At 44.7% G+C, this 26,650-nt stretch overlaps 1 protein-coding gene and 1 non-coding gene across 2 annotated transcripts in view; one reads left to right on the top strand and one right to left on the bottom strand.

The window, feature by feature from the left end:
* Maml2 (mastermind like transcriptional coactivator 2) overlaps positions 1-26,650 on the bottom strand; it is a 334,007-nt gene that overhangs the window by 78,324 nt on the left and 229,033 nt on the right. Inside the window, exon 2 of the mRNA XM_052752116.1 lies at positions 14,357-15,955. Within this exon, the coding sequence (XP_052608076.1) occupies positions 14,357-15,955 (1,599 nt within the window). The remainder of the gene's footprint in view (positions 1-14,356; positions 15,956-26,650) is intronic.
* LOC128106118 (U6 spliceosomal RNA) lies at positions 9,413-9,519 on the top strand. The gene has a single exon (XR_008216603.1). It is a non-coding gene; the product is annotated as a U6 spliceosomal RNA (small nuclear RNA).

The following is a 26,650-nucleotide window of genomic DNA, read 5'->3' as shown; positions in this document are numbered from 1 at the left end:
TTCTCCCCTGAAATGGTGGTATGAGTAGGCAGTAGCTGTTTTGATTTTTGTTACGTTTACCTACAAAAATGAAATCTAGCTCTCCTATCATACAGCAGAAAAGTGTGGTGAATACTGGGTTGGTCACCTATTTTTCGCAAATTTAAAAACATTGAGGTAGAGAGGTAAACAGTCACCCAAATAGTCAATGGCCCTGAAGCCACGTGGGCTGGGGATGCTCAGATTTTCACCATGTAGAGTCACGTGACCGATGGCACCTGCTGTGCTGCCGAGCCAAGGAGTTTGCAGAGTCTATGCTCATGCTGCTTCCTCGGCATAAAATCCTCTCACGTTTTGTTTTGTCTTGTCATATGACAGTTCTAACTGACATTTCAAAATGTAATTTCTCTCAAAGGATAGAAATTGAGAAAAACGATTCACCTGTTCAATAGACTGTCCTTGGGGAGGCTATTATGTGCTCTTCCCATGAAGGTCACAATGGTGGTTTCTGAGTCGCCTGAGGTCATTCATTACTCTTCCATCTGACTCTATTTGGAATTCTATATACTGCATAGACCCCTACTTCCATGGTTTTTTATTTTTAATGTATACACATGTGCAACATGTGTGTACAGTAGCCTACAGAAGCCAGAAGGAGGTGTCAGACCTCCCAGAACTGTAGTTACAGACAGTGTGAGTCACATGGTGTGGGTGCTGGAATAGAACCCAGGTCCTCTTTAACTGTAGCAAGTGCTCTTAGCCACTGAGCCATCTTTCCAGCTTCCCTTCACCCCCTCTCCCGTAAGCTTGTGACTATAGTCCCAGTCGCCCTCGAAGTCCTTCTTCCTCAGCTTCCCGATGCTGGGATTGTGGGCATGTGCTGCTACACCTGGCTGGGCTTTGTTTTTTTGTCTGCATTTAGCTTGGAGAGACAGACCACTCGACAGGACTACCAACAGTCCAGTGCGGTAAAGATCTCCAACAGCTTCTCACACTGCAACAACAAGCTGGATTCCTCTGTGCGAGCTTTCATGTTATCTTTCTAAATGGCCTCTAATTGAATCAGCAGCCCCTGGGGAAGAGCCTTCACTTCCTTCCCACTGTCTGTCAGGCAAGCACACTAAGGATGTTCAATAAGTAATGCTACCAGGGGCACAGGGGCCAAGGAGAGGGAGGAGCGGGTTTGCTTTCGGTTATTCCTTTGTGGGAGCGGTTAGTAGAGAGTAGCATTGCTGGAAAGAGGCAGCAGCAACATAAGAAACAACCAGGCTGCTGAGCTTCATTCTTCATTTCACTCTTTGCCTCAAAGCCAGCTGTGGACTTGCACTCAGTTCTGAAATTTAGAGGCTCAACCTTAGTTGCCATGTAGTTGATAAATAGATTTACCAAGCAGATAGTGATGCTATTTCTTGTGTTCCTCCTCCTACATACACTCTTGCGGGAGGTGAGACCTCAGCCTGGTAACACTGCTACCGATCAGCTGTCAGTCAGTGTTGTGGGACCCTGAAGCTCGCGGCACACGTCAGACACGAGGAAGTAGGATTCTATTGGCAGAATTAAGGAATCAGACAAGCCGCTGATGTGGCTCCCATGTTGTCTCTGAAGGACTCACAATTGAGCCTTCTCTTCATAGTCCTTTAAGGAGGCTGTCCTCACAGGTGTTGCATGGCCCAGCAAACTGTAGAATGCCTGATCATTATCCATTGGTCTCCTGCTCAGACAGGCCAGGGACTCTGCCTTGCTCGTTTTGGTGTCCTCTAAGACCTGACACAAATCCTCAGCACTCCATCAATTATTGAACACATATTTAAGTGCCTACAAAGTGCTAGGGAACGTGCTGGGGGCTGGGGACTGGGAGTGACGGAAGGAAGATCGTTCTGGACGGGATAATGTAATGAGTAAGAAGAGCTGAGCCAGGGGAAGTCTGCTGGGGTGGATCTGTCTGACTGGCTTCCTCAGGGAAGTGATGATTGTGGGGAAACCTGACCGACTAGGAGGGATTTTCCTCTGTTCTCTTTTTCTTTTCATACTACTGTAAAAGTGAATGAGGTTTGCGACAGGGGTCAGAATGGTGAAAAATGTTTCTACTCTCACTAACTGGTGTCCAGAGATGGGGCACTTCTCACAGTGTTCCCATGTGAATTCTGAGCTGATGAGAATGGTCAGCTTGACTTGTAGGACCATGTCTACCTTTAGAATCTGTGTTGGTACATTTTCTTGCCAACCTCGCTATGATGCCAGACAGAAAGTGCTCTATAAGTTATTCCAATTCTCCTGCTGACCCATGTGATGTCCAAGTCTTTGAAATACTCCCTGGGCTGAGCCTTGGAGATGATAACCAGGGCAAAAGACATGTGTGTGAACTATATCCGCCTCATAAGGCATGAGCAGAGACCCCATCAGCAGAGCCACACCAGTATCCTTTTTACTTGATTTACTGTTTTCTGCCTATAAAGTTGTACATTGATTCCACATAAGCAATGTTAGGACTGGGTGAATTATATAATGTCTGTGTTTTACACACACACACACACACACACACACACACACACACACACACACACACACACACACATATACACGGTGGGGGCGGAGGGGGGAGCCCATGCTTAGCTCTCACAGTCACTTCCTCCAGTCCCCCAGGGAAACCTCAGTCTCTGAATTTGGCAGAGAGTCGCATTCCCATGGAATTCAGGGCTGCCCTCACACCCCAAGGAATGGCCTGGCAGGGTTCTCACATACTGGAGATGGGCCTTAGAGGGGTCTAAGTCTCTACAAGTCTGAGGATGAGGAGTGAGAGCCACATGAGCACTCACTAGCTAGTTCCTCAGTCCCCATAGCTTGGCTGCAGAAGTGACTCTTGGCAGCACTTACCCATCAAAACTCTTCCACTGGGGCCTGACCTTTGGGCCATGGAATCCATGTTGAATTCATGTCCATTTAGATGTGGCTCCCTTTCAAGCACTCAGAAAAAATATGGCAGAATTTAACAAGAACAGAACTGGATGCTTCTATCCTCCACTCAAAAACATTGAATGTAACATAAAGAAGAAGAAAATGGAGCCCTTTGTGGGAATGGCTGACTTCATCTGGATCTGGAAACAGAGATGGGAAAGACATCAGAGCTAAAATTGCCTTATAAAGTATCCATGAGCAGGAGAAGAGTTGATCAGAAATGCACTTTTTGGCCCAAATTTACTTTTGTTTCTCCCTCGGGATCTCTCTTTCCTGCTTTTTGCGCTGTCTTTCTGAACCCCTGGCTTTGCTCTGCCTTTACATGCGCAGGGACTCCAGTCACACCATCACACGGAAAGCCTTCTCTCCAGTGCCATCTTGGCCATGAGATGACCACTGCTCTCTCAGAAGCAGCCTTCCAGGCTTGATGTGGAGTTGAGCACAGCGTGGGGATGCTGCTGGGCCAGGTGGCTGGCAATGCATCCTTTATTGACTGTTATTTTTATAGACTATGGACATAGAGTGGATGGCTCCAAACCCCTCAATCTTGGCAGACACAATAAATAAAGGGTAGTCTCCAACACTAGGCACGCTCCCTTTTCCATAGGGTATGTGGATGCCAGGCTGAGGTGGGTGCCCCTGCCCTGTGGTTCCTCATCACTCTGTGCACATCTGGGGCTCTCATTTCTCCCTATTCTAGAAGTCTCCATTTCACTAAAGAGATGATATTCTTGTCACCACCATGGTACTTGACTCAACCAATGAACACTGAACAAATCTTTAAACACTGAACATTCTAGAATGCACAACATTCTAAAACTGTCATGGTCTCATGAGTTAATAGACTTCGTGTAGGGCTAGCCTGAGGATTCAATAGACTTCCTTTTTGAGACATGCCAGAGAATCTAGTTAAGAATGAGCCTTTAATCCCAGCAGAAGCAGGAGGATCTCTGAGTTCGAGGCTAGCCTGGTCTGCAGAGCGAGTTCCAGGATAGCCAGGGCTACACAGAGAAACACTGTCTCAAAATTCCCAAAACCAAAACCAAACAAACAATAACAACAGTAGCGACAACAACAACAATAAAAAGAAGAAGCAGAAGCTTCAGAAGCGAAGGCTGCTGGGCAGGGACCTGCTTGAGTCTCTGCCTCTGAAGGCAGAGCTGGAACAGTAGCCAGGACACAGGCGTGGCTAAGAGTGTGCATAGCAAATGGTCCCCTTCCGGTGCTCAGTGAGGAGTGTGATGGAAAGGGGTCAGGTGGCCTCAACTGCATACTGCAGGAGTGAATTCCCTGCTGACGTAACTTGCTGGCCCATTAGAGCCTCCACTAACGTACCCTTTAAGCACAGCAGTCGAGGATCCCATCTTCTTTCATCCGTTTTAAAATCCCAATGTTTCTTCTCCTGTGTGCTATTTTCTGTTGTTTCCAAGAAGCGTATCAGTCCAGACTTCAAGGAACGGGAGCCTGAGTGACCAGCTGGCTCAGTTCAGAGCAAGAATTGTGCACTCTTCCTGCTCAGTCAATTTCTCATCAGTAGTCCTAGATGTCCCTTAAGCAGGGCCGAAATGTGCTAAATGATTGTCAATGAACCAACAGCCACAGAACCCACCATCTCCCAGGGAGAAAGCGAAGACCACCAATCCTTTTTCAGTTATAACAAGAGTAGGTTGCGACTGGCTAACACCTGAGAGCTAAGGGGCTGGGGAACATTAAAAACTGAAATCTCTTTTGGAAATAATTTGTTTCCAGAATTTCATGGAAAAACATAACATAGAAATTTGATCCACATGGAATAGTTATTGCAGTACCCAGAGTGAAACACATATACATTTGTACACACACATATAGACACATACACATATACACGCGTGGTCAAAACCAGACAAACGTGTATCCAAATTCCAGTTACGTTATTTGCTTACCATGTGACCTGAAGTAAATTAGCAGGCTACTCTGCTCTTGAAGTCTTTGTCTGTTAGGACAAACAACTGCTCTGGGTTCCTAGGAGTGTCTTGGAGCATGCACTGGGCACACAGTGGCACTGGGCACACAGTGGCACTGGGCAGAACGAGGGTTGCCTCGTTCTCCATTGTTCTGCAGCCTCTGCGTCTATGAACATAGGGCTCTCATGATATCTACGCTAAGTAGTTTCTCTTCTCCTCCTCCTTCTTCTACTTATCACCTCAAATTGTTTATAACTTCTCTGAAGTTTTTACTTTTTTTAAGATTTACTTTTATCTGAGTGTGTGTGTGTGTGTGTGTGTGTGTGTGTGTGTGTGTGTGTGCATATTCTGGGCACTAGCAGAGAAGGAAACTAAGCCAGGTTCACATTTTGGGGAGGGGGATCACAGCAACATGGGCACTCAGAGAAGCCTCTGGAAAGGGTGAGACCTGTGTAGAACTGTCTAAGATGATAGGCAGCCACGGCTAGTAGAGCTCAAGCAGTGCTTGGGAAAAGGCATTTCTAGGGAGGAGAGCTGATGGAGTAAAGCAGAACCCCATGAGAGACTGTCTCCAGGGCAAAGCTGGATTCCAGCTCACAAGGAGACCGGGCCAAGTTGCAGAGCTAATTGGAACCCAGCCCTGAGGAGAATGGAGCAAGGGATAATTGCTTACTCTCGGGATACTGTTGGGAGGTACACTGTGGTTGAAGAGAAGGAGGTTAAAGATGGAGATCATTACAGAAAACACGACCAACCAAAATGCAGAGAACAAGTGACCAGTGTGGTACCCACCCACAACTGATACATCTATAATGCAAGTCTTACACCTAAGGCTCAGGGAACATTGTGGAAGAGGGGGTGGAAAGACTGTAAAAGCCAGGGAAACAGGAAGTTTGCTGTGAGATTGTGTTTCCTAGAAATGTCAGAGAAGCTACACCCATCAACTTGGCTGCCTAAATAAGTCCTGAACAAGGATGATACCAACAGAAGGCATGCTAATGAGGAAGGGGAAATCCCACAGGGCCCCAGTCTTAGATAAAGAACTACAGGAAACTAAGGAATGCTGAGATTGGGAGAAATAGTCTTCTCTAGAGAGGGAAGAGCACACCAATTGGTTATTTGACACCAAGTAGTCAGCCCTGAAAACATATACATACAACTAACATTACAGGGATTGAAGAGGTTGTATTTATATACTTCAGAAGGTGAGTTTGTACGTGTGTGTGTGTGTGTGTGTGTGTGTGTGTGTGTGTGTGTGTGAGAGAGAGAGAGAGAGAGAGAGAGAGAGAGAGTAATTAAAGAGACAGAAGCCATTAATTTGAGGGGGCACAATTTATGGGAAGGGTACATAGAAAGAAAGGGAAGAGGGAAAACAATGCAATTATATTTTAATTTTAATTAATTTAATTATATATTAATTTAATTTTTAATTATGTCTTAATTTCAAAAACAAGAAAAATATCAAAAAAGGAGGCTGAGCAAGAATTGCAATAACATGTGGACAACAGCAGTAACCAGATGGTCATGGCTGTACAGTTGCACAGCAATGGCTGGTATTCTGACTCTCATTCAAAATAGAGTTGAGAGGCAAAGGACTGATAAGAAGTGGGTTTCAGAGGATTTGGTTTGCCATGTGTAAAGACAGATCAAAATGACAGAGTAAAGACATCAGCCACTCATGCTGATGAAACCAGCTTTCTAGAACTACAGCTGGAGGTCCATTGTGCTGCAAGAGGAGGATAAGAGGAACAAGGGACAGAATGAGGGGGAAATGGCTGAGTCAGCAAGTGCTGCCCAGGCCCACTGAAACTGCACATCAGAGCCGTTTTGATGCTCCTGGCACATTGTGACTGTGAGATCTCGTGTCCTTGGCTCAAGCCCTTCTGGGGTCCTTTACACTGTAGAGCTAGACTGAGAGCAAATATGAGTCAACACTTAGGATCTGCCTTGTGAGGGGCACAAGTTATGCCTGTGTTTACGAACAACCCACATGATTTTTCCTATGACTTCTCATTTCTTCCAGTATGACAGAAAACAACCTCTTGAAATATCCTGATAAAATCCACCTAGTTGGTACTTGGGTATAGGTAGGTCCAGCTTTCATCAAAAGCTCCCCTTTGGAACCCTCACTCCAGCATGGCCCATGGGACAGCTGAGAGGGAATGCCATGGTTTCCAGCTCGGAAAACAGGAACTAGAAGTCTAGGACTGTGGGTCAAGGGTAGACGGGTTTAAAGGTAACTCAGTGTGGAAGAAGATGCAAGGGCCAGAGGTTCTAACTTTCAGAAGACCAGAGGATCATGTCCTATCATCTGTGGCTATCCAGAACAGCAGAAAGAATGATGGGTCAACTCAATCAATCATTGTTTGGGATCTCTATAGCATGGAAGGTAGGTTAGGGATCAGAATAATGGGATGAAAGACACAGTCTTTGTTTTCAATAGCTTGCAGTCTAGTTAGGAAGGCGTTGATGAGTCAACAGAGATGAAGGATGGTGTGCACTAAAGGACAGGAAGTAGAGGGAGCAACTAGAGCAGAGGGGACAGGAGGTCAAGCACCCTTGGGTGGCCAGAGGTAAAAAGAACATTGTTTTGGGCAGAAGAACAGTGCAGTGGAAAGGAGAGAAAGTTCATCACTTTACGAGTCAGGGAACACTCACTAAGCAATGATCAGAGAGCAGAATATATCTTCAGGAAGATGGGGGGTGGGTGGGTAGGTCTCAAGGGAAGAAGAGGTCTGGGAATGGAAGCTGTAAGCCAGGAGACTTTGGGAAGAGTTAGATCCTATAGGGCTTTGGAAACAACATAAGAAATTAGGATTTATCCCAAGAAAATGAAGACCATTTAGAAGTTAGTAAATCTCAACTACCACTTTAAATGCTTATGCTGCATATTGGCAAGCCTGGGAGGAAGCAGGTATAGCTAAATAGCACTTAGCAAGAAGGGAGATCAGCCAGGAAGTATTCAGGGTATGTATGCCCATGGGCGTGTTCATTTAGCATTCATTATTTGTGCCTGAGCCTTGTGGGACATGGTGGTGGGCTGCCAACACCTTAGCTTCATGGTTTTCCCTAATATGGATCATCCTCTAGGAAATATCTCAACTCTTATTGCCAATAATGAGTCCATTGTCTGTCATCCCCGCCCCTGTACCTTTCTAGTGTTGCCTTGGGGAAGGCACGGAAGAGTCCAGGCCAAAGGTGCTCAATAAGAAAAGGGTGAAAGAAAAAGTAGAACTGAGGAGAAGGATAACTGGACAAACACCCAGAGCAGAGATGCGAACCAAAGCTCAGATCCCGAGGCATGCGCACTCTTGCGTTTACCCATGAAGACCCGTGGAGCACCCAGGAGGGGCTACCAGAGCTCCCTGTCTGCCAGAGGCAGAGCTGAAGCTCAGGTTCTGTGAGAAGGCTAATGTGGAGCTTGCTGTGATTCAGGGTGGAGGGAATTCACAGAGGAATGGAAGGGAAAAAGCAGGTCAGCCGCCCCCTCACTTGCATCCTGGGAGACCTTGAAAACTTGATTTTGCAGGTCACAGAGGACAACAGCTTTTCACTGTTACAAACCACTAGATTTATTGTTTGGAGAATACAGTTCAAACTCATCTCACCAACTTCCATCCCTGTTATGTAATTAGTGTTTAGAACTTTAGATCTCTCTCTCTCTCTCTCTCTCTCTCTCTCTCTCTCTCTCTCTCTCTCTCTCTCCCACCCTGTGTGTGTGAGTGTGTCAAGAAAATGCACATGTAAATTTGATCTTCAGTGGTGAAATACAATATAAAAAGTAGAACTGTAAGATGATCTACTCATGTGACACCGCTCTCATCCTAGCAGGCTAAACATTTGTACAGTTTTTTTTTTTTCTAATTTCAAATGCCTTATTGTAGAAACCTTCCAAATCTCACAGTTTTGTTTCTGCCTCCAATGAACCATGACTGTGCAAATTTACTGATTAATGCTCTAAATGGTTTTTCTCTTTTTTTTTTTTTTTTACTTCTTTGGATCTCATCAAAAGAAACCACAAAGCCCTCTAAACAAATAACAACTGACAACTGGTTAGAAAAAGCAAGACTAATTAGAATAGGTGCAGAGGAGGCTCTTGTTACAGGAATAGCTGTCAGGTTTTCCATTAACCTTCCTGCATTTCTATCTCTAAGATCAAATCTATTTCTTAACCCTACACCCTTTCTTTTGCTAGTTCAGAACTTGGTGTTCAGCAGGCTAAATGAGTCCCTAATGCACTAAGGCTCCTGTGAGTATATGCCACTCTGAAGGCCTTCAGATGAGAATAAAAGAAGCGATTTTCCTGACTGTAGAGTTGGGCCTTGTGTATTATGATTCAAGGCTGACATCCTCCCCTATTATTGTGCTTATTTCTTTATCAATGGATACAGGAGTTGGTGCTCTATGCTAATACATACCATTTTGCCATGAGCAAAAATACCAGAATAATATAATAAAATTGAATAGAAAATGGGTACCCAGCAAATAGATCTGTTCTGTGAAAGGATATACTAACATGTTTAAGAGTAATTGTGGTGCTCACTTCGGCAGCACATATACTAAAATTGGAACGATACAGAGAAGATTAGCATGGCCTCTGTGCAAGGATGACATGCAAATTCATAAAGCGTTCCATATTTTTTTAAATAAACAAAAACCAAAACAAAAAAAAAGGAAGTTAAAAAAAATTTTTATTTTCAAATTTGGTGCATGTGTTATGCCCAAGATTGTCAGATGGGGATGCTACCTTGTAAACTTTCTTATTTATTGGTAAAATGTTTTGGTTTAAAATTAATTTTAATAAAATTAAAATTATTAAAAAAAGAGTAATCGTGATGGCTTAATAAACGTCTCTGTGGTTTTACTCATGATGGATTGTGAAGGATTGGGACAAGGTTGTGTATGAGTCTAGTGAGAATCCACAAAGCAGGGCAGATGCTAAGCCTTCCTCCAAAAGCTCATTGATGGGGAGATCTATACCTTCCTGAGAATTTAGACTAAGTGCATATAAAGAAGGCCTTTTGATCTTTAATTCTCAGTTTCTCATATACTGTAGGTGTTTGACGTGTTTTTACTACATGAATTAATGAATGTAAGAATTACAATTTTATCTTATTGTGAAACTGGGAGTGACTCTGAATAGGCTCTTAAATCCTAATGGATGAAGCAAAAGGACGGAAGCATTTTCTTTATAATTTAGAACATCTAACCAAACTTCACAATCTTTGCATTAAAAATTAAGTCCTGGGCTGAGGAGCCAGCTCAGTTGGTAAAGTGTTTGCTGTGCCAGCACAATGCCCTGAGTTTGACTCACATGACAAACCCAGGTGTGCTTGGAACACCAAAGTTAGGGAGGTGGTGAGAGGGGCCGGAGGCTTTCTGGCAGGCCAGCCTGTGTGAGGACAGGGCCCGAGGAACACACCAGAGGCTGACCTCTGGCTGCCACATGTATACACACTTGCACACATATCCCTACACACGTACCTGCACACACACAGAGATCTATTTTCATCTTTATCTGGGATGCACCACATGAGCCTAGAAACCAGAGAAGAGTATGCTTGTAACATGAAGGAAAGAGTTCATTAAAAAAAATTCACCTGTTTATTTAATTTAAGAGATAGATAGATAGATAGATAGAGAGAGAGAGAGAGAGAGAGAGAGAGAGAGAGAGAGACCTTTACAAGCCCCATCACTGATTCTATACTTCATCTTTTCTCTCAGTTGTAGTATCCAAATCCAGAACTGTGCCTGGCACACAGTAGGCACTCCACATTTCTTGAATTAATAGGTGCATGAATTCAAGGTAGTAGCAATATTAAGAATGAAGCAGATCTGAGGCTAGCCTGGAATCCTTGACTCTAGACTTCTGGAGGAGGGACAGACCAGGAGACTGAAGAGGCCCATGGATTTGGAGAAGGCAAGTCAGTGAAATCCCCTGAAGTTCTGAAAGTTCAAAGCACTTGCTCAGAATTGCAGCTTAGAAATTCATTTTGTGTCTTGGTCTAAGCATTAGTTTTATGAAGAATTAAAACCAAAATTTTCTTTGTGAGCTTCAAAGATAAATGATAAAATAGCAAAGATAAAATGAAAATATAAATGTAATGCTTCTGGCCTGCCAATGATAGCCCATAACTAGCCTGTATCAACTTTTTTCCTTCTTGGCAAGATGTAGCCAAGGTACTTCATAACTGAAGTCACCAAATGGCCACAGGTCTTCGGCAGTAAATGCTTAGCTTCTCTTAGGCTCTCTCGTATCTCCTTTCCAGATTTCATACCCCTTACATTCACCTTTGGCCGTAGGCCTCTTGCTTCTTCTGGTCTCTCTACTGATTGCTTCCTAGGCTGTTTGCTTTTTAACTCCTTTCTTCCTCTGACCTGGATCTTGTCTCTAAATCTAACTCCTGACACTGGCCCAGTTTGATGACCTTCCAGCTAACCTCCAGCCTCCAGCAGAGGCTTGGATGCTATATTCTATAAAACTTTGGATTCAAGATGATTTTCCATTTAAAAAAGTGGTTTTTATTTGATTCAAGACTTCTATCTTCTGTCTGCACGTTCATTGACTAGTAATGCTTAGACGTATTGTCAGAATACGAGAGCTAAGCTGATTCTTCCACCAGTACCTAGTGCAGCTTGAAAACAGCTCTGGGTCTTTGTATTTAAGGCATATGCAAAATCACTATAAGAAGGTGGGAAGGAGGGTTGGCTATTGCTTGATTGAAACCGATGGTTGATAGGAAATGTGGAGGATCCTCTTGGCTAGGTAGGGAGAGTGGGATGAGGCTCTTAGGATTTGATTGAGGAACTTGGCTTTCTACTAAGGGGGAATGTATAAATTTGTGTTTCAGTCACAACAAACCATCCATTCACTGGCTGAATTCCCTTCTAGGAGTTTCAGACATGGAGAATTCTAAACCAAATATAGAATCCATTTGAGTTGCATAGATCCAGTGTTAGGACAGAAATATTCACACTTTCAGGCAACTGGCCATATGGCTTTGAAAGAGAATGCATTTTTAGTTCAAGAGGGAAGATCTTTGGAAATAAAAAAAACATTTTGAGTCCTAATAAACCAGTAAGTCAAGATGAACCATGCAATGGGAGGCCACTGGCTGTTGTGAGGAAAGACAGACCTTTAGCCTGAAGTGCTCTCAGCATGTCTGCCCCTTCTTAAGGTTGTTTTTAAAAGATGAATATTTTCTTGGCATACTCATTGACAAATGTGGAAATGGTCTTGACCATTGAGAGACGGTTGCTGATTTGGCTATCAGCATGCATTGGTGTGCTTGAGCCCTGGAAGCTGGGAAGGATGGAGAGATGAGGATGAAGAGGTGTGCACAGTTGGTGATACCAGTAGTGCGTCTAGGAATAAGATGGAGGATGCTGGTGGTGGGAGCACCATATATATATTTCCTGTTGGAGACTGTGTGTTTTTGTTAGCTGCACAATGTTTATCATCAAGAAACTCAAGGATTTACAGATTTAAAAAAATCCTTTTGTTAACAGCTCTGAAAGCTAGAAGAAGTCAGAAATGTTCTGTCCCCAAAGACCTTAATCTTTTATGCAGATTATTTTACTAGGGATTAATAGAAGAAAAAAGTTTCTTGATGATCCTTCTAATGATCTACTATGGCATTCATTTCCCCACAAATCCTACCCACGAGCTATATTTCCTCGTGGCTGGACTCAGTGGCTCTGAAGCAGACCTTGGGACTTCTAGCTCGCTTTTAATCACCAGAGTTTAGAAAGATGTTGAGCTTGTCTGTGCCTCAGTTCTCTGACCTGAAAAATGGGAATAATTAACCCTTATATGGGTTAAATGAGGCACCTCAAGCCAGAGAGATGGAAGTCAACCTCCCTGTAGGGTAAGTTATCAATACATACATTTAATTACTATGTCATCATTGATTGTTTCCATGGTTGTAAATCTAGTCAGAGAAATTGACCTGTTACATGGCTATGGCAGTGTTAGGTAGCTGAAGAACCAGCAGCACGTGTCTTTTATTTCTGCAGCACTGTTTACCCGTTAGAATTCATGTCCTTAGTATGGCCTGTGTTAATCTGAAGCCTCCTTTTCATGAGCACTTGCTTCCTTAAAGGAAACATTTTGATTATTTGTGGCACTTAACACTAGAATGAGGATAACCCTCACTTACTGTGCGGTCTTATTTGGGAATCGCCTTGTTCCACTCTCCATACTAGCCCAGCAGACCCTATTTTTAGCACCACTGCTCCACCATAGCTTGAGGAGCAGCAGAGAGAGCGTCTGCAAGTGGCTTATGGAGGCACACAAGGAGTGTCAAGAGAGAGTTTGAACCCATGCTTATCCCGGACAAAATGCTTGCATGTGGTGTTGGAAGGAAGTACTCTGATACATTTTTAAGTCATCTAAAATTGTCTGTTTTATAAAAGAATTATATGACTATTATGCCATATTAATGTTGTAAAATATACACAAGTCTACCCAAGTCCATTCCATGGCTCATAATTAGAACACACACACACACACACGTACGCACGCACGCACACATGCACGCACGCATGGTGGGGGTGGGGAGAGAGGGCTGAAATCTTTTATCCCCTCAGCTGGCAGTCCGCAGTTTTTCATTCTCTGCCATACAACTTGCTGTCCCATGGTAATGCACATCTGCCAACAACATGAACAATGAAATATTCAAACTTCTTCCTTCCTTTCAGGAAGAGATTGCTCTACCGAGTTTCCTGGAGATGTTCTGGGGGAGTGACCAATTTCTTAACACTGTTTACCAGGGTAGAATTAAACCTCTATTTAATCTAAAACCAAAGGACCTAAGACAACTATGGATTTATTTCTGTTTTTAGTTTCTTATTTTGCTATTGTCATGATTACTGCATCCTTTATCATTACCCCAGGCATAATTCTTTATGGAAGCCCTTCCTGATTCCTCTTGCTGGAAGGCCTTAGAGTTCTCATGTCATTGCTCTTTCTACGAAGCATTAAAGTGATAGTTTAAGGTACTTGGCTCTGTCTCTAGATGGTGCCTGAGGTTTCAGGCTGGTGAACAAATTGTGAGCATTGAGTCACGTGGGATCTATAGGAGAGGCTGGGGAGTGAATGCAACAGTTGGCCACATCAGTGACTACTCTCAACATACCTCTAGCCTTGTTCCAATGCTCAACCTTAACCACACTGTCTTCTACGTAATAGCGTTCAATTCATATTGACCCAATTTTCTGGTTGGATAAATGAACACCAAGCATGTCATGATCTGATTGACAACTGGATATATCACCAAGGCAAGCCCCAAAGCAATGACAGCATATAAGAAAACATTAGTGCTTGCTCTAGATGTACCAAGAGAACCAAGCTCCTATGAGCCCACCGGAACTGATGGGTTTCTGGTATTAATCATGTCTCACCACAAGCATAAGAATATCCCATAATAACCAAATTAATCATTTGTGGGAGCTCTGGGGTTGAGTACCAGAGCCCTTACCTGTCTGTGCTGTTGAGTGACTTGATATCCCAGGCCTGCGATGGACTGATTCTGCATTTTCTGAAGCATGAGCTTCTGCTGAAGTGGCAAGGGAGACCTCAGCAAAGGCTGGCTTGATAAAGGTTGGGTGGGTTGGGACGGTGGCTGCTGCTGCTGCTGCTGCTGAGCTGCTATTGAGCCTTGCTGTTGGTGTTGCTGCTGCTGCTGCTGCTGCTGAGCCACCAAAGAGCTTTGTGGCTGTGTCTGCAGCTGCTGCTGCTGCTGCTGCTGCTGAGCTGCCAATGAGCCTTGCTGCTGCTGCTGCTGCTGCTGCTGCTGCTGCTGCTGAGTGTAGTGCAGGAGAGAAGGCTTGCTCTGGGAAGGCAAAAGAGAAGGCATCTGCTGGTTTGCTTGGTCTGAGTTAAAATGGAACAAAGGCTTGGTGTTGCCATGTCGGGCTTCCAAGGTTGGGTGTGGGTTGTTTATAAAACTTCGACTGAGATCCTGAGGCTTTTGCTGCAGAAGCACATCCAGGTGTCCAGCCTGGGCTGAGGGGCTAGCCTTGTATGTATAGTTGGCCACTGCTTTGGACTGGTTGCTGCTGCCAGCTACCCCCGGCATGGGTGATCCCTGTGGGCTGAATGGCTGCTGGCTGAATGAAGGACTGGGGATCTTTTCCTGCACAAATGCCCCTGGGGATGGACCAGCAGAGGAGGGCAAGGCTGACCAGCTGGGAGGGGTCTGCTGCTGCTGCTGCTGCTGCTGTTGCTGTTGCTGCTGTTGCTGCATCCGAGCATGCTGCTGGCGGTTTGCAGCTATCTGCTTGAGCTGTTGGGCATGGGACACTTCTTGCCAGCTTGGCAGGGCCCTATTTGCTCCTGATGCTGTCTGAAGCTGAGGCTGACTCTGGGGGACTGTGGGGACTGGGGATGAAGTGGAGAGAGCAGAGTTGGCCAAGGAGAATGCAGGGCCAGCTGACGGGGGCCTCAGTTGGGGAGAACCTGCCGTGCTTTGTGTCAAACCAGGAGAATATTCACTTTTGATAATGATCTTCTCCATGGGCAGGGAAGGCCTAGGTGTACTCCGCTGGCTTTGCTGACCCAAGTCAATGCTGAATGGGTCATCCTGCTTAATGGTGGCGTTGATCATGTTCTCCAGCTCCAGGTCACTCATGGGAGGTACTGATATGTTGGTCAGCTCATTGAACAGTTCCTGCAGCTCAGGGTCCATCAGTTGCTCTCCAGGGTCATCTCCAAACCTATTAGTAAAAACACTCTCCTGTGTCATTTGGTCATCCACGTGCTTACTGCAAGACAGGGCAGCCCCCGGTTCTTTCTTCACCTCCTTCAAGCCCATGCTAAACACAGTGTTGCCAGGAGAGTGTGTAGGAGGGGGCAGAGTGCTAGTCTTCCTCAGGGGTGCTTGGCTCATGGTCAGGGTCCCTGGCATCATATGACTTTGTCCATTGTTTACCGGGAGGGGCCCCTGACCTGTGGAAAGGTTCTCCCCAACCCTGATCCTTTTGACGTCGAGGAACGAGCCGTCGGCAAAGCCATTGGGTCCCCTGCTGTTGGCAGGAGACAGGTTGATTATTTGTTTTCTTTTCAAGGAGCCCTGGAGCTGAAAGACAGAAAGGAAATAAAACAGACATATTTAAGATTTCAATTCAGTTATAGCCAAGAGCACTGTTATACTTTATCTTTAAAAAAAAAAAAAGCATTATAAGGGCACTTATTTATTTCTATTATATGTGTTCAAGTGTTTTTCCTGCATGTATGTCTATGTACCACCTGCATGCCTCATAGCTGAGGAGGCCAGAAAAGGGTATCAGATCCCCTGGAACTAGAGTTATTGATGGTTGTGAGCCACTATGTGAGTGCTGTGAATTGAATCCAGATCTCCTAGAAGAACCCAGATGCTCTCAACCTTTGAGCCATCTTTACAGCTTCTGTGCACAATGTTTAAACCTTTAATTTAAAAAGGCAAACAAACTTTATTTTGGTTTTTGGAGACAGGATCTCATTTATTCCAGGTTGGTCTCAACCTTGCTATGTAGCGGAGGGTACCCTTGAGCTTCTGATCTTCCTTCTTTGACCTTCCGAGTGGCTGGGATTACAGGTGTCCACCATACCCAGGTTTGTGGTGCTGGGTATGGAACCCATGGCTTTAGCATATGAGGCAAGCACTCGGCCACCTCAGTTACGGTTCCTGCCTACAACACCAAATTTAAGTATCTGCTCCCCCAAGGACACCTAGCCGGGAACACAATGGGATGCACAGAAGAAAATGAAATTAGTTTAGAGGCAACAGCAATCCCCATAATTAACACACAAGTTAATAGGGAAAGGATTCTTCAAACACATGAGGAGTTATTCCCAATACCTAAGCATGCTTCCTTCTTTTACTGGAATAGAGAAAAATATCTCTCACACATGCACACACTACCCTAGGCAGCTACATACTCAGAGTGCTCACACTTTGACCAAGTTGGGAAACACCAATAAGTTTAAGGAAGCACAAAATTTCTAGCTTCTTTTTATACTCCTTCCAGAGTTCAACTTTACCTTTATTGGTATCTTCTAAATAAGTTAGAATAGCCCTCAGGTCAGGGAGACCTTCTGAATATCACTCATGAATTTTTCTTTATATAATCCCATCACTTTGCATTTAGGGCTGTGATGGGCTGTATAACAAGAAGAGTTATTGTCTGGACTCAGCCTTTTGCTGCATCTAGGCTGTTCCCAGATCCTTCTTCCTCACTTAAGATCTAGGATGTCTGGGCCCCTTCATGCTGAAGGGACGATGCTCTGTGGAGATGCATTTATTAAATGAGACCTTTTTCTTCTGCTGCTGTCTTAGTTAATGTTCTATGAGGAAACACCACCACCACTGCAACTTATAAAAGAAAGCATTTATTTGGTGGTGTGCTTACAGTTTCAGAGGGATTAGCCCATTATCATCACGGTGGGAAGCCAACAGGCATGGTGCTGGAACTTTGCATCCTTGTCTGCAGGCCGCAGGACTAGAGAATGACACTGGACCTCAGATGGACTTTTGGAACCTCAAAGGCCGCCCCTGGTAACACATCTCCAGCAAGGCCATGCCTCCTAATTCTCCCTAAACAGTTTCACTACATGGGAACCAAGAACTCAAACACATAAGTCTATGTGGGGCAGCCTCATTCAGACACCACAGCCACAAAACCTGGCAATAAAGCCAAGGTGTGAGGAGCAGCATCGCAAATGTGTTCTGAGGAAAGGTCCTGGGAGCAGTCCAAGCTAAGCTTCTGTTCCAACGCTGTCACTAGGCAAGTCTGAGTCTCAGTTTCCTCATCCGGAAAAATTCCTATAAGAAGGAACACAACGCTCACCGTAGTAACTCTGTAAACTATAGTTTATAGGACGAGTCAATGGCTTGCTGTTTTTTGTGTGTCTCTCCACAGCAACCTGTCTGTGTAGGTCACAATGCCAAATTGCTACGTTTCCTTACCCAGTGAATAGACTGAACTCTGGGAATCTCCCATCCACCGAGCAATGTTGAAGGATCATGGAGCCATACCAATAAATGTTTAAAGAGGATAAAACATTCATCATTGCTACCCTGAACAAACAGTTTGTCTCTAAAGCAAGAGCTGTACCCACCACAGCATGGCTTCTATGACTCTGGCCACAGACCTAAATTATTTAATGTCCACTCAGGATAATTGCAAAGAAAGTCAAGGTTAAAATGCTTTTCAGAAAGTTATACCACTTCTCCCCTCCCCTTCTTATTTATAGACAACCACTCGCCCTCTTGGAGATTTCTGAATTAAGGAAAGGAAATTCATAGAACTATATACACCTTATATGCCAGGGATTTTAAACATGATGACGTTATTCTCCAGCATCTGCCTAACCAATCATTAGATATACATTAGGTATGCATTTTTTTATAGATAAGAAAACCCAGGCTCATAGGGCTAAGTTCACTTTTCCAGGTCACAGAGCCAGTAAGTGGTAAGTCTGTTTGGGTCTAAAGCCTCCCATTTCCATCCTATTATATTTCAGAGAGCTGGTCTAGGATCAAGGTTCTCCTGGTTCCATGACCATCATGGAACCTGGAGGCTGACCATCAAGTGGCGGTGAGTCCAGAGCTACCTTAGAAGGTAGGTAAATGGGGCAGACCTTACCCATGCTGGGCCAGTCTATCATCCATTAAGATTGTAGACTTGAGAAAGTGAGACCAGAGGCACTTGTCTGGCTGCTTAGTGAGTCACTGAACTTGGGAGCTGTTACGGAAGTCTGCTTTAGAGAGAGTAGAAGCAGAGTGCAGAGGGTCTCTGGTTTCTCTGCATTCTTTGATACACTGCGGCATCTTTAGAGTGACTTCCTGTCTGCTCAAGTTAGTATGAATGAGGCTTCTGTTACTAACCAAATGTTCTAACCCTGTCCCTCCAGAGTCCTGATGTCCCATTAGTGATGAGCAAATTGCAGCCAAGGGCAGCATTTCCCCAGCTCCTTTGCTCTCTGCCTCCTCTGATCACACAAGAACGGCAGCCAACCCCACATTAAGCAGAAACCCAAGGCAACCACTGTGTAGGGTAAAGAAGAGGCTGGCCCAGAGAGTCAGCCATGATGTTTGTGTTTCATTTCAGAATGAGCAGAATTTGAAGTGTCTTTTATCCAGTCATTAACAATGAAATCCATTCTATCTCTAGGTTTGCGTTTTCACCTTTGGTTTATTTTCCAATACTTTGAAAATACAAAAACATAAACCACTAAAAACTTGTTCTGCCAGATTTTTCTGTTGCTCCAGCACCCCACTCCAGGCCCGCACACACTGTGGGACACAGCCTGTCCTCTCTCTGTGGACTGCCAGGATCACAGAAGCAAGCTCAGCAGGAGCAATTGCTACCCCGTTTCTGGAAGTAGCAACACCAAGGGTCATTTATTTGGAACGTTTGCACCAGACATTGAACTAAGCAAACTCTTCTGGGTAAATAATTCTTAGAGCTCTCAGATACTTCAAAATAACTCTTTTTCGTGTTCTTTCAGTTCTTGTACCCTTCCCCTCTGTTTTCTAGATAAGGAAAGGTGAGTAAAGACTAACAATTTTAGGTCCCACACGTAGTCAGCAGTGAAACTAGGAATCCAGTCAAGTACTTGCATGGCAGACCTTGCTCTCAGACGTAAATACTGAAGGGCCAGGCACTGAAGGCTGATTCTGACATTGACTCACTTTGCCAGCTAAGCCTAGACATTTTACTTCTCTCCTCTACGAAAAGATTTTCTTTGAGGTCATTTCCTACCCAAGCTTAGAGACTCGTAAACACAGGGGAAGTGAGGTTGGAAGGTAACCACTAGCCATAGGTGAAGCAATACCTAAAGATGGGGATGAAAAGGGATATATGGTTCCATGAAGACAGAGAGGTGCCACTAAAACCCCATTGGGGTTAGGGATGCGGCTTATGATAGAGTGCATGCCTAGCACGCATAAGGGCCTGATTCTCAATACACACACACACACACACACACATACCCCAAAAATCAAACGCCTTGAGGCATGACACTTTATCAACAGTATTTTATGAAGAGATTGTGTTGGAAATAGGCTGTATCCTACTTCCTAGAAGTTTCTAATCATAGCTGTATCACCAAGATCCATCAACTGTACAGATGTAGTAGACATGGGCTGAACTACTAGGACACTATAATCTAAATGATGCTCAAAATTTACATCTTTGAAGTGTTTCCTTTGCTGGAGTAAAGTTCTTCCACCCAGACACATAGGTTTGAATTATGATATAGAGTCTCTTAAAGTTCCTAGTCAAACACAGCTGAGAAGGGACAGACATAGTCATTAAAACCTCAATGTGAAAGAGTTTCTCAGAAAACACCATGTCAATTTGGCAAAAGAAGAATCAGGACTCAAGAAGACACAACTTGGTAGTGGGTGACGAGTAGTGAGGATGTGACTTTAAATGTAGAATGGTGGAGGTCAGATCAGAGAAGCTGAGAGCTACACAGTTAGATCTTTGAGTAACTTGGGTGACATGGGACTGGAGAAGGGAGGAATATAGAAAATATATGCTACAGTACATGTCCCGAGGTGTAGAGGAGCCAGTAGCTTCCAGAGAGCAGTTCATTATATTGACAACATGGAGGAAGGGCTTCTAAGATGCATACTGAGGGCTGATAGACACAGTCACAACAGCCTTAAGGCCCAGGAAAATTTGTTAGTTCTTTTGAAAATGGAAGGAAACAGTAAACTTTTAACTATATAAATGTTTTCATATACTGTGATGATTAGCACTGATTATGAACTTGACAGGATCTAGAGTCATCCAGAACACAAGCCTCCAGCCCTACAGCTGGTATTGTCTAGATTAGGCTAACTGGTGGGGAGGCCCACCTGAATGTGGGCAGCACCATTCCATAGACGGGGGACCTGGAACAAATACAAAGGAGAGTGAGCACCAGCATCCATCTCCCTCTGCTTCAGTATTGTGGATACAACATAACCCGCTACCTAACTGACTACTGCGGAGCCTTCCTCATCATCGCAGACCGCACCTGTGACTGTGACCCTGCGCCGTCCTCACCATCGCAGACCGCTGCAGCGCCTTCCTCACCATCGCAGACCGCTGCAGTGCCTTCCTCATCATCGCAGACTGCACCTGTGACTGTGAGCCTGCGCCGTCCTCACCATCACTGATGGCACATCTAACTGTGAGCCAAAAGAACCCCTTCTCTCAGGAAAGAGGTTTTTTTGAGTTTGTTTTGTTTTGGTTTGATTTTTTAAATTTTTCTTTTGGGGGTGCACTGCAGGGGTGAGTGAAGAATATGGGAGGACTGGGAGGTGAGCAGAATTAGGGTTCATGATGGGAAGTTCCCAAAGAATCAATAAGGAATTATGTTTAGAAAGACCCTTCTCTCCTTCAGCTGCTTCGCCATTGCCACAACTCAAACAGCTAATACAGACATACCACTATTAATTTAGTTATCTTATGCAAACCTGTTGCAAAATGAAAACTTAAATATTTTTTCAAGGAAGAAAGTGCTCTTTAAAACCAAGAAAGAGTGTACGAAAGGCTCCCATCTGATAAAAATAGCAAAATCAATGCCTGCCTTCCCCCACTCTCCTCTCTTCCTGGTAGGGCTGAGGATGGAGCAGGGCCTTGTACATGCCAGGCAGCGCTCCACCACTGAGGCCCAACCACAGCCCTGAATGCTCTTTTGGACAGGGATTCTATTGAAGAGTCTCACTGAGTCTTCTCACTGCTCTCAAGTAAGAAACCATGGCTCCTGTCATAACTATTACATAGGACCAGCCAGGTGTGCAGTGCACACCTGTAATGCCAGCACTCTGGAGGCTGAGGCAGGAGGATTGTGAGGTCAACACCTGCCTATGCTCTACAGTAATACTCCCTTCCCAAACAGAATATACCGATGCCACAAAGCAATGTGCCAGCGCAGGCCAGTGTGGCCCCAGCACAGGCCTCTCGATTGTTGACATGCTCCTAGTTCTCTTTCAACTTTCCCCATGCCTCATTTACACTGTGCTGGACACAGTGTGGAGGCAGCCAAGAACAAAGAGCACTAGGAAGATGTACAGCATGTCCAGGGCACGGGTAAGGACATGCAGGACCCCTAAGGACGGATGGCAGGGAGAGAATGGTGACATCATTGGTTAGAGGTTGATAGAGAAATCTCCATATGTCGGCCTTGAAGGTCCAGTGTGGGAGAGGGACCAGACAAGAGGTTACTGCACCAGTGAAGAAGATTTGTTAGTACACAGGGAAAGCTGCAAGCCACATCTCGTCCTATCACTCTGGGCTTAGAGGAGACAGAGCAGATGATGAGGCTGGTGACAGACACACAGACCTCCAGTCAGCCAGCGCCTGACGTTTTACGCTTCCTTACTGTCTATGGACCGAAGAGCATTTTGATTTTTTACGAGAAATCCAAAATTGCTGTGCTGATTTTTCAGGTTCTGTACTGAACGCACACCTTGGCTGGTCATCCGAAGGGCTTCTCTAGGGTGTGGCCTGCCACAGCAAGTCTAGTCTGGTTTACATTCCACAAGGAATCCTGACTTCTGTTGTGATCCAGCGACTGCTGCTCTTCCCCAGTCCTTGTTCGGTCTTCTCCCTGAACACCCCAAGCCATTTGAGACGTACAGTCTCTGCTGGGGTGGGCACAAGCCTGCTTAGGATAGGGAGAGTCTACAAATGGTGACCTGTCTTCCAGGACTGGCGTGGAAGTCCCTGGAACACTTATGGAAGACTGTGACCCATCAGTAAACAGCCCTTTTACACAGCTGGGCTGCACTCTTCCAAAGGCCTTGAAACGTAAACTTCCTGGAGGGGTTTGAAATCACCAGGGTTGCACAATCCTCTGGTTTCTGTTTCTTCCCCTGCCCCCATCCTTTCCCACAAACTAAATGCACCCTTTGTCTCCTGTGCTGCCCTAGAAATAAGGAATGTACCTCACAAAGGTAAGAATTCAGCCCATAGGCCACAGTCCACTCCCCCCACCCCCAAAGTAGATTCCTGTCCCTCTCAACCGGGCAAACATGCAAGAACAAAATCTGTAGCTGCGTGTGTGTGTGTGTGTGTGTGTGTGTGTGTGTGTGTGTGTGTGTGTGTGTGTGTGTGTGTGTGTGTTTACCTGAATCCCACCATATGTGAGCTTTCCTCACAGTCCATTAGAGATGGGATTGATGCTAGAAGTTAGAGACCAACCCAAAAGAACACATGTGATTTCTCACTGGTTCTTACAGTGAGAAATCACATTTCTCACTGGTTCTTACAGTGAGATGTTTGGGATCTTGGAATAATACCTTTGAGCTCATTACAACTCTAGAAGGTGAGAGTAACTCCTCCCTGGCTCTCACTTCCTCTTAGAAGGGTTACTTCTATCATCAACCAGCAAAATCACTGAAAGAGAGAAGAAACTGGAGACTTGAGGTCTTCCCTAAGGACATTAAAAACTCCCTTTCAGCTGGACGGTGGTGGCGTAAGACTTTAATCCCAGCAATCAGGAGGCAGAGGCAGGCGGAGCTTTGTGAGTTCCAGCACAGCTAGGGCTGTTACACAGAGAAACTCTGTCTTGAAAACAACAAAACAAATCAGTTCCCTTTCTTTTTTGGCCCTGTAGAACTCTCAACTTCTCTATGTGGTTAAGTGTTGCTGGATTGAGTGTATCCAACCAGACTGAAAGCTCTCTAAGTATGGACCTTGGCTCCAATACTTTACTGAGCATCTACCTGCAATGATGCTTGCTGTGGCTGAACTGCTTCCTAAAATAGTTCATGTGTTTGTCTCATCCCCAGGACACTGGATCCTTTAAGCCACTAAGCAGCCGAACAACAGCAGGAGGCAGTTTGTAGTTGTAGGGAGCTCTGTCGTGCTGACTCACACTCCAGGCCATTGGTGTGATCGTGTCTCCATACTACGAATGTGAAGCCCTGAGAGCTGCAGCCAGGAGGACGCCGCACAGCATCCAAGTGGAACAAAACTGGAGGAGGTGGGAACATGGCGATGGACTCGGGAGGATGTGCACCCCGGAGACGATCCCCGGCTGTCATGCAAGGCTCATCCTGACTAACTCCATGCTGGAGCTGCAGAGCAACAAGACACACTTCCACTATGAATTTTAGACAGACTTTGACTCCTTTGAGAAAAATTGTGGGCCATGTGTTGGTTGGGGGCTCTGCTGTTGGTAGACCAGGTAGGGAAAGTAAACTAGATGTGTCTGAAAATTCTGTCCCTAACTTTGCTCCCTAAGACTCAGACTCTGAGAGACTTCATTTCAACACAATAGCCATTCTTTATAAAACTCAAGATAAAGTTGAAAATTCTTTGTTTATTCTTAAGACAGGATTTCAGTGTCTGCATACATGTACACATATTTATGCATGTATGTATATATATTATATATATGTAAAAATATCATAATGAAACTCACTATTTTGTATCCTAACTTTAAGATTAATTTTAAGACCTTCAAAGTAGATATCTTTCCCATGTGGATAACTACGTTAAATAACGTCATCCCAGATTCATTCCATGACAATGATATCCTTAGTCATCCTGAGTTCTCCGCATAATCAATGTAAGGACCTCCAGGAGTCTTTCAGAGATGGACCCGCTGTGTTGAACACAGAAAGGAACGTAATATTCTATAAAAGCTTAAAGAAAAAAAGAATAACTACTTTGTCCATGAAATACTTTATCCATGACTCACTTTTTGCCCAAAATATATCGGAGTGGATCCAAAGGAAATGCTATGTCTAAAATGCTGGCTCTACTCCTGAAGCTCTAAATGTCCTTCTCAGCAGAATGCCCGGCACATTAAACATCATTAATCATGAGGCTTCTCTCTCCCACTTCACTTGGAGGGCGCAGCTCCAGAGTCCTCTGGAAGGCTAGCACACAGCATCCTGCTTTCCCTGGTGTTCTTTGGCTCTGCTATGATGATTTTAGCACTTTCTGCCTTGTATTGTTCTTGGCAACCGGTTAAGGTATGTGAGTTTTTCACTTCAGTATGATTTCAAAAGTCAACAGAAGAGCAGCTTCTCATGGTCCCAAAGCCCATCCAGGGAAATGGGCTGACTGCCTGTCTTACTGGGCAGCCAGTGGTCTGGGCACTTGGTTAGTCAGTATGGGACATGTGTGTTTCTCTGCCTGTGCTCATGAAGGGAACTTGCTTTTGTAAGCCTCGCTGGCTGATGCCACTCCCTGTCCAGGTGTAGACCTGGTACCTGCTGGGGCAGAGCTGAAAAGGTTTTGGACAGGGAGAGAAAGCACAGATGCTCCAGGAAGTTGCTGCGGGTGGGAATTCAACTTATTTCAAAATGTTCTTTGGTGTCTGCAAATGCACCTGACAGACAGCATCAGTATTGTCTGTCCATTGTTGGGACTGGAGTATGGCTACTGATATGCTCCATCTTCTCATAAAGCAAGGCCAAAACCCTCCTTAGCTTCATGCCAGCCTTCCTTTATCTTTGGTGGCTTGGGGGACTTAGATAAGTATCAAAAATCCCTCCCTTCCCAATCTCTGGTTCTAAGTCACTCTTTTCCTCCCCTCTCAGATTCCCTCTGTTTTCAGCACATTCTGAACTCTGGTCTTCTAGTCACCTCTTCTTGACCAGTGTTGTCTACGTAGCAGCTAAAATCGTATCCTATTCAGACCCAACACACCCGACCACAGCTGTATGCTCTTTCTCGATAGCCCCCCCACCACTCTGTTCTCCCCGTCCCCTTTTCCTCTCCTGCTGTCTCTCCCTTCCTTCCCTTTCCCCTCTCCATCTCTCTCTTTTTAATTCTAAGACAATCATTTGACTTTCAGGCACTTTGCGTGTAGCTCCTTTGCTCTGGAATGCACTTCTGCCCAGGGCTTCGCTCTCTTGCTCTCTCTCTCTTTATTTTCACCTCCTCTGAGGGTGGATCCAGTCTTTCTCGTGATTACCCCATCTAACGATTGCTGCTCTTGTTGTCTGTCCACAATGTCTTGGCTATTTCTTTTATAATACTTACAATTTTAAATAACTTTATTAATTAACTTCCATTTTTAAAGTCTGTCTCCCACATTATAAAATAACTTTTAGGGAAAGATTTAAAGGACACGGTCATCTTTTTCTTTTTTTAACCACTGCATATTATCTTTAGTATGACTCAAATAAATCTGAGAGTGAGAAGAGTGTTTAAAGCAAATAAAAATGTTTATAAGAAACTTGAGGTGCTGCAGGACGTTCTGGTGGTGGAAGAGTTTTTTCTTTTTTGCTCATATGTCAGTATTTTCTAATTTTTCTGTGTTGAACATATATTACCTATAAAACAGATTGAAGTGGGCTGTCTCTTAGTATCTCTGCTCTTGCTAACCACATCCACACATTCTTGAGTAGAAGGTGTTAATCTAGATCATTTCACTGAATCAGCCCCAGTAGACAGGACCAAGGTGTACTGTGGGCTCAAATCCAATGTTTTAAGGCCTCTTTTAGCTATGGATAATGAAAACAAGGGCTGACTCCCCCTGCCCTAAGGTTGTGAGTGTTTGAAATGAGAGCCATGGCTGCTGTGGTGGTTTCGAAGAGTGCCCCCAAAGGCTCGTGAGTTTGAATGCTTAGTCAGAAGGGAGTGGATTAGGACGAAGTGTGTCAGCGCTTTGAGATTTCAAACTCCCGAGCCTACAGATCAGGAGGTAGCTCTTAGCTGCTTTTCCAGTACCACACCTAACTGCCCCCATACTCCTTGCCATGATGATAATGGACGAAGCCCCTGAAACTGTAAGCAAGGCCCCAATTGAATGCTTTCCTTTCTAAGAGGTGCCATGG

Source organism: Peromyscus californicus, unplaced genomic scaffold (assembly GCF_007827085.1).
Source record: "Peromyscus californicus insignis strain IS unplaced genomic scaffold, ASM782708v3 Scaffold_11__1_contigs__length_118956290, whole genome shotgun sequence".
In the NCBI taxonomy this organism is placed as follows: domain Eukaryota; kingdom Metazoa; phylum Chordata; class Mammalia; order Rodentia; family Cricetidae; genus Peromyscus; species Peromyscus californicus.
This window is presented reverse-complemented; position numbering and strand designations above follow the sequence as displayed.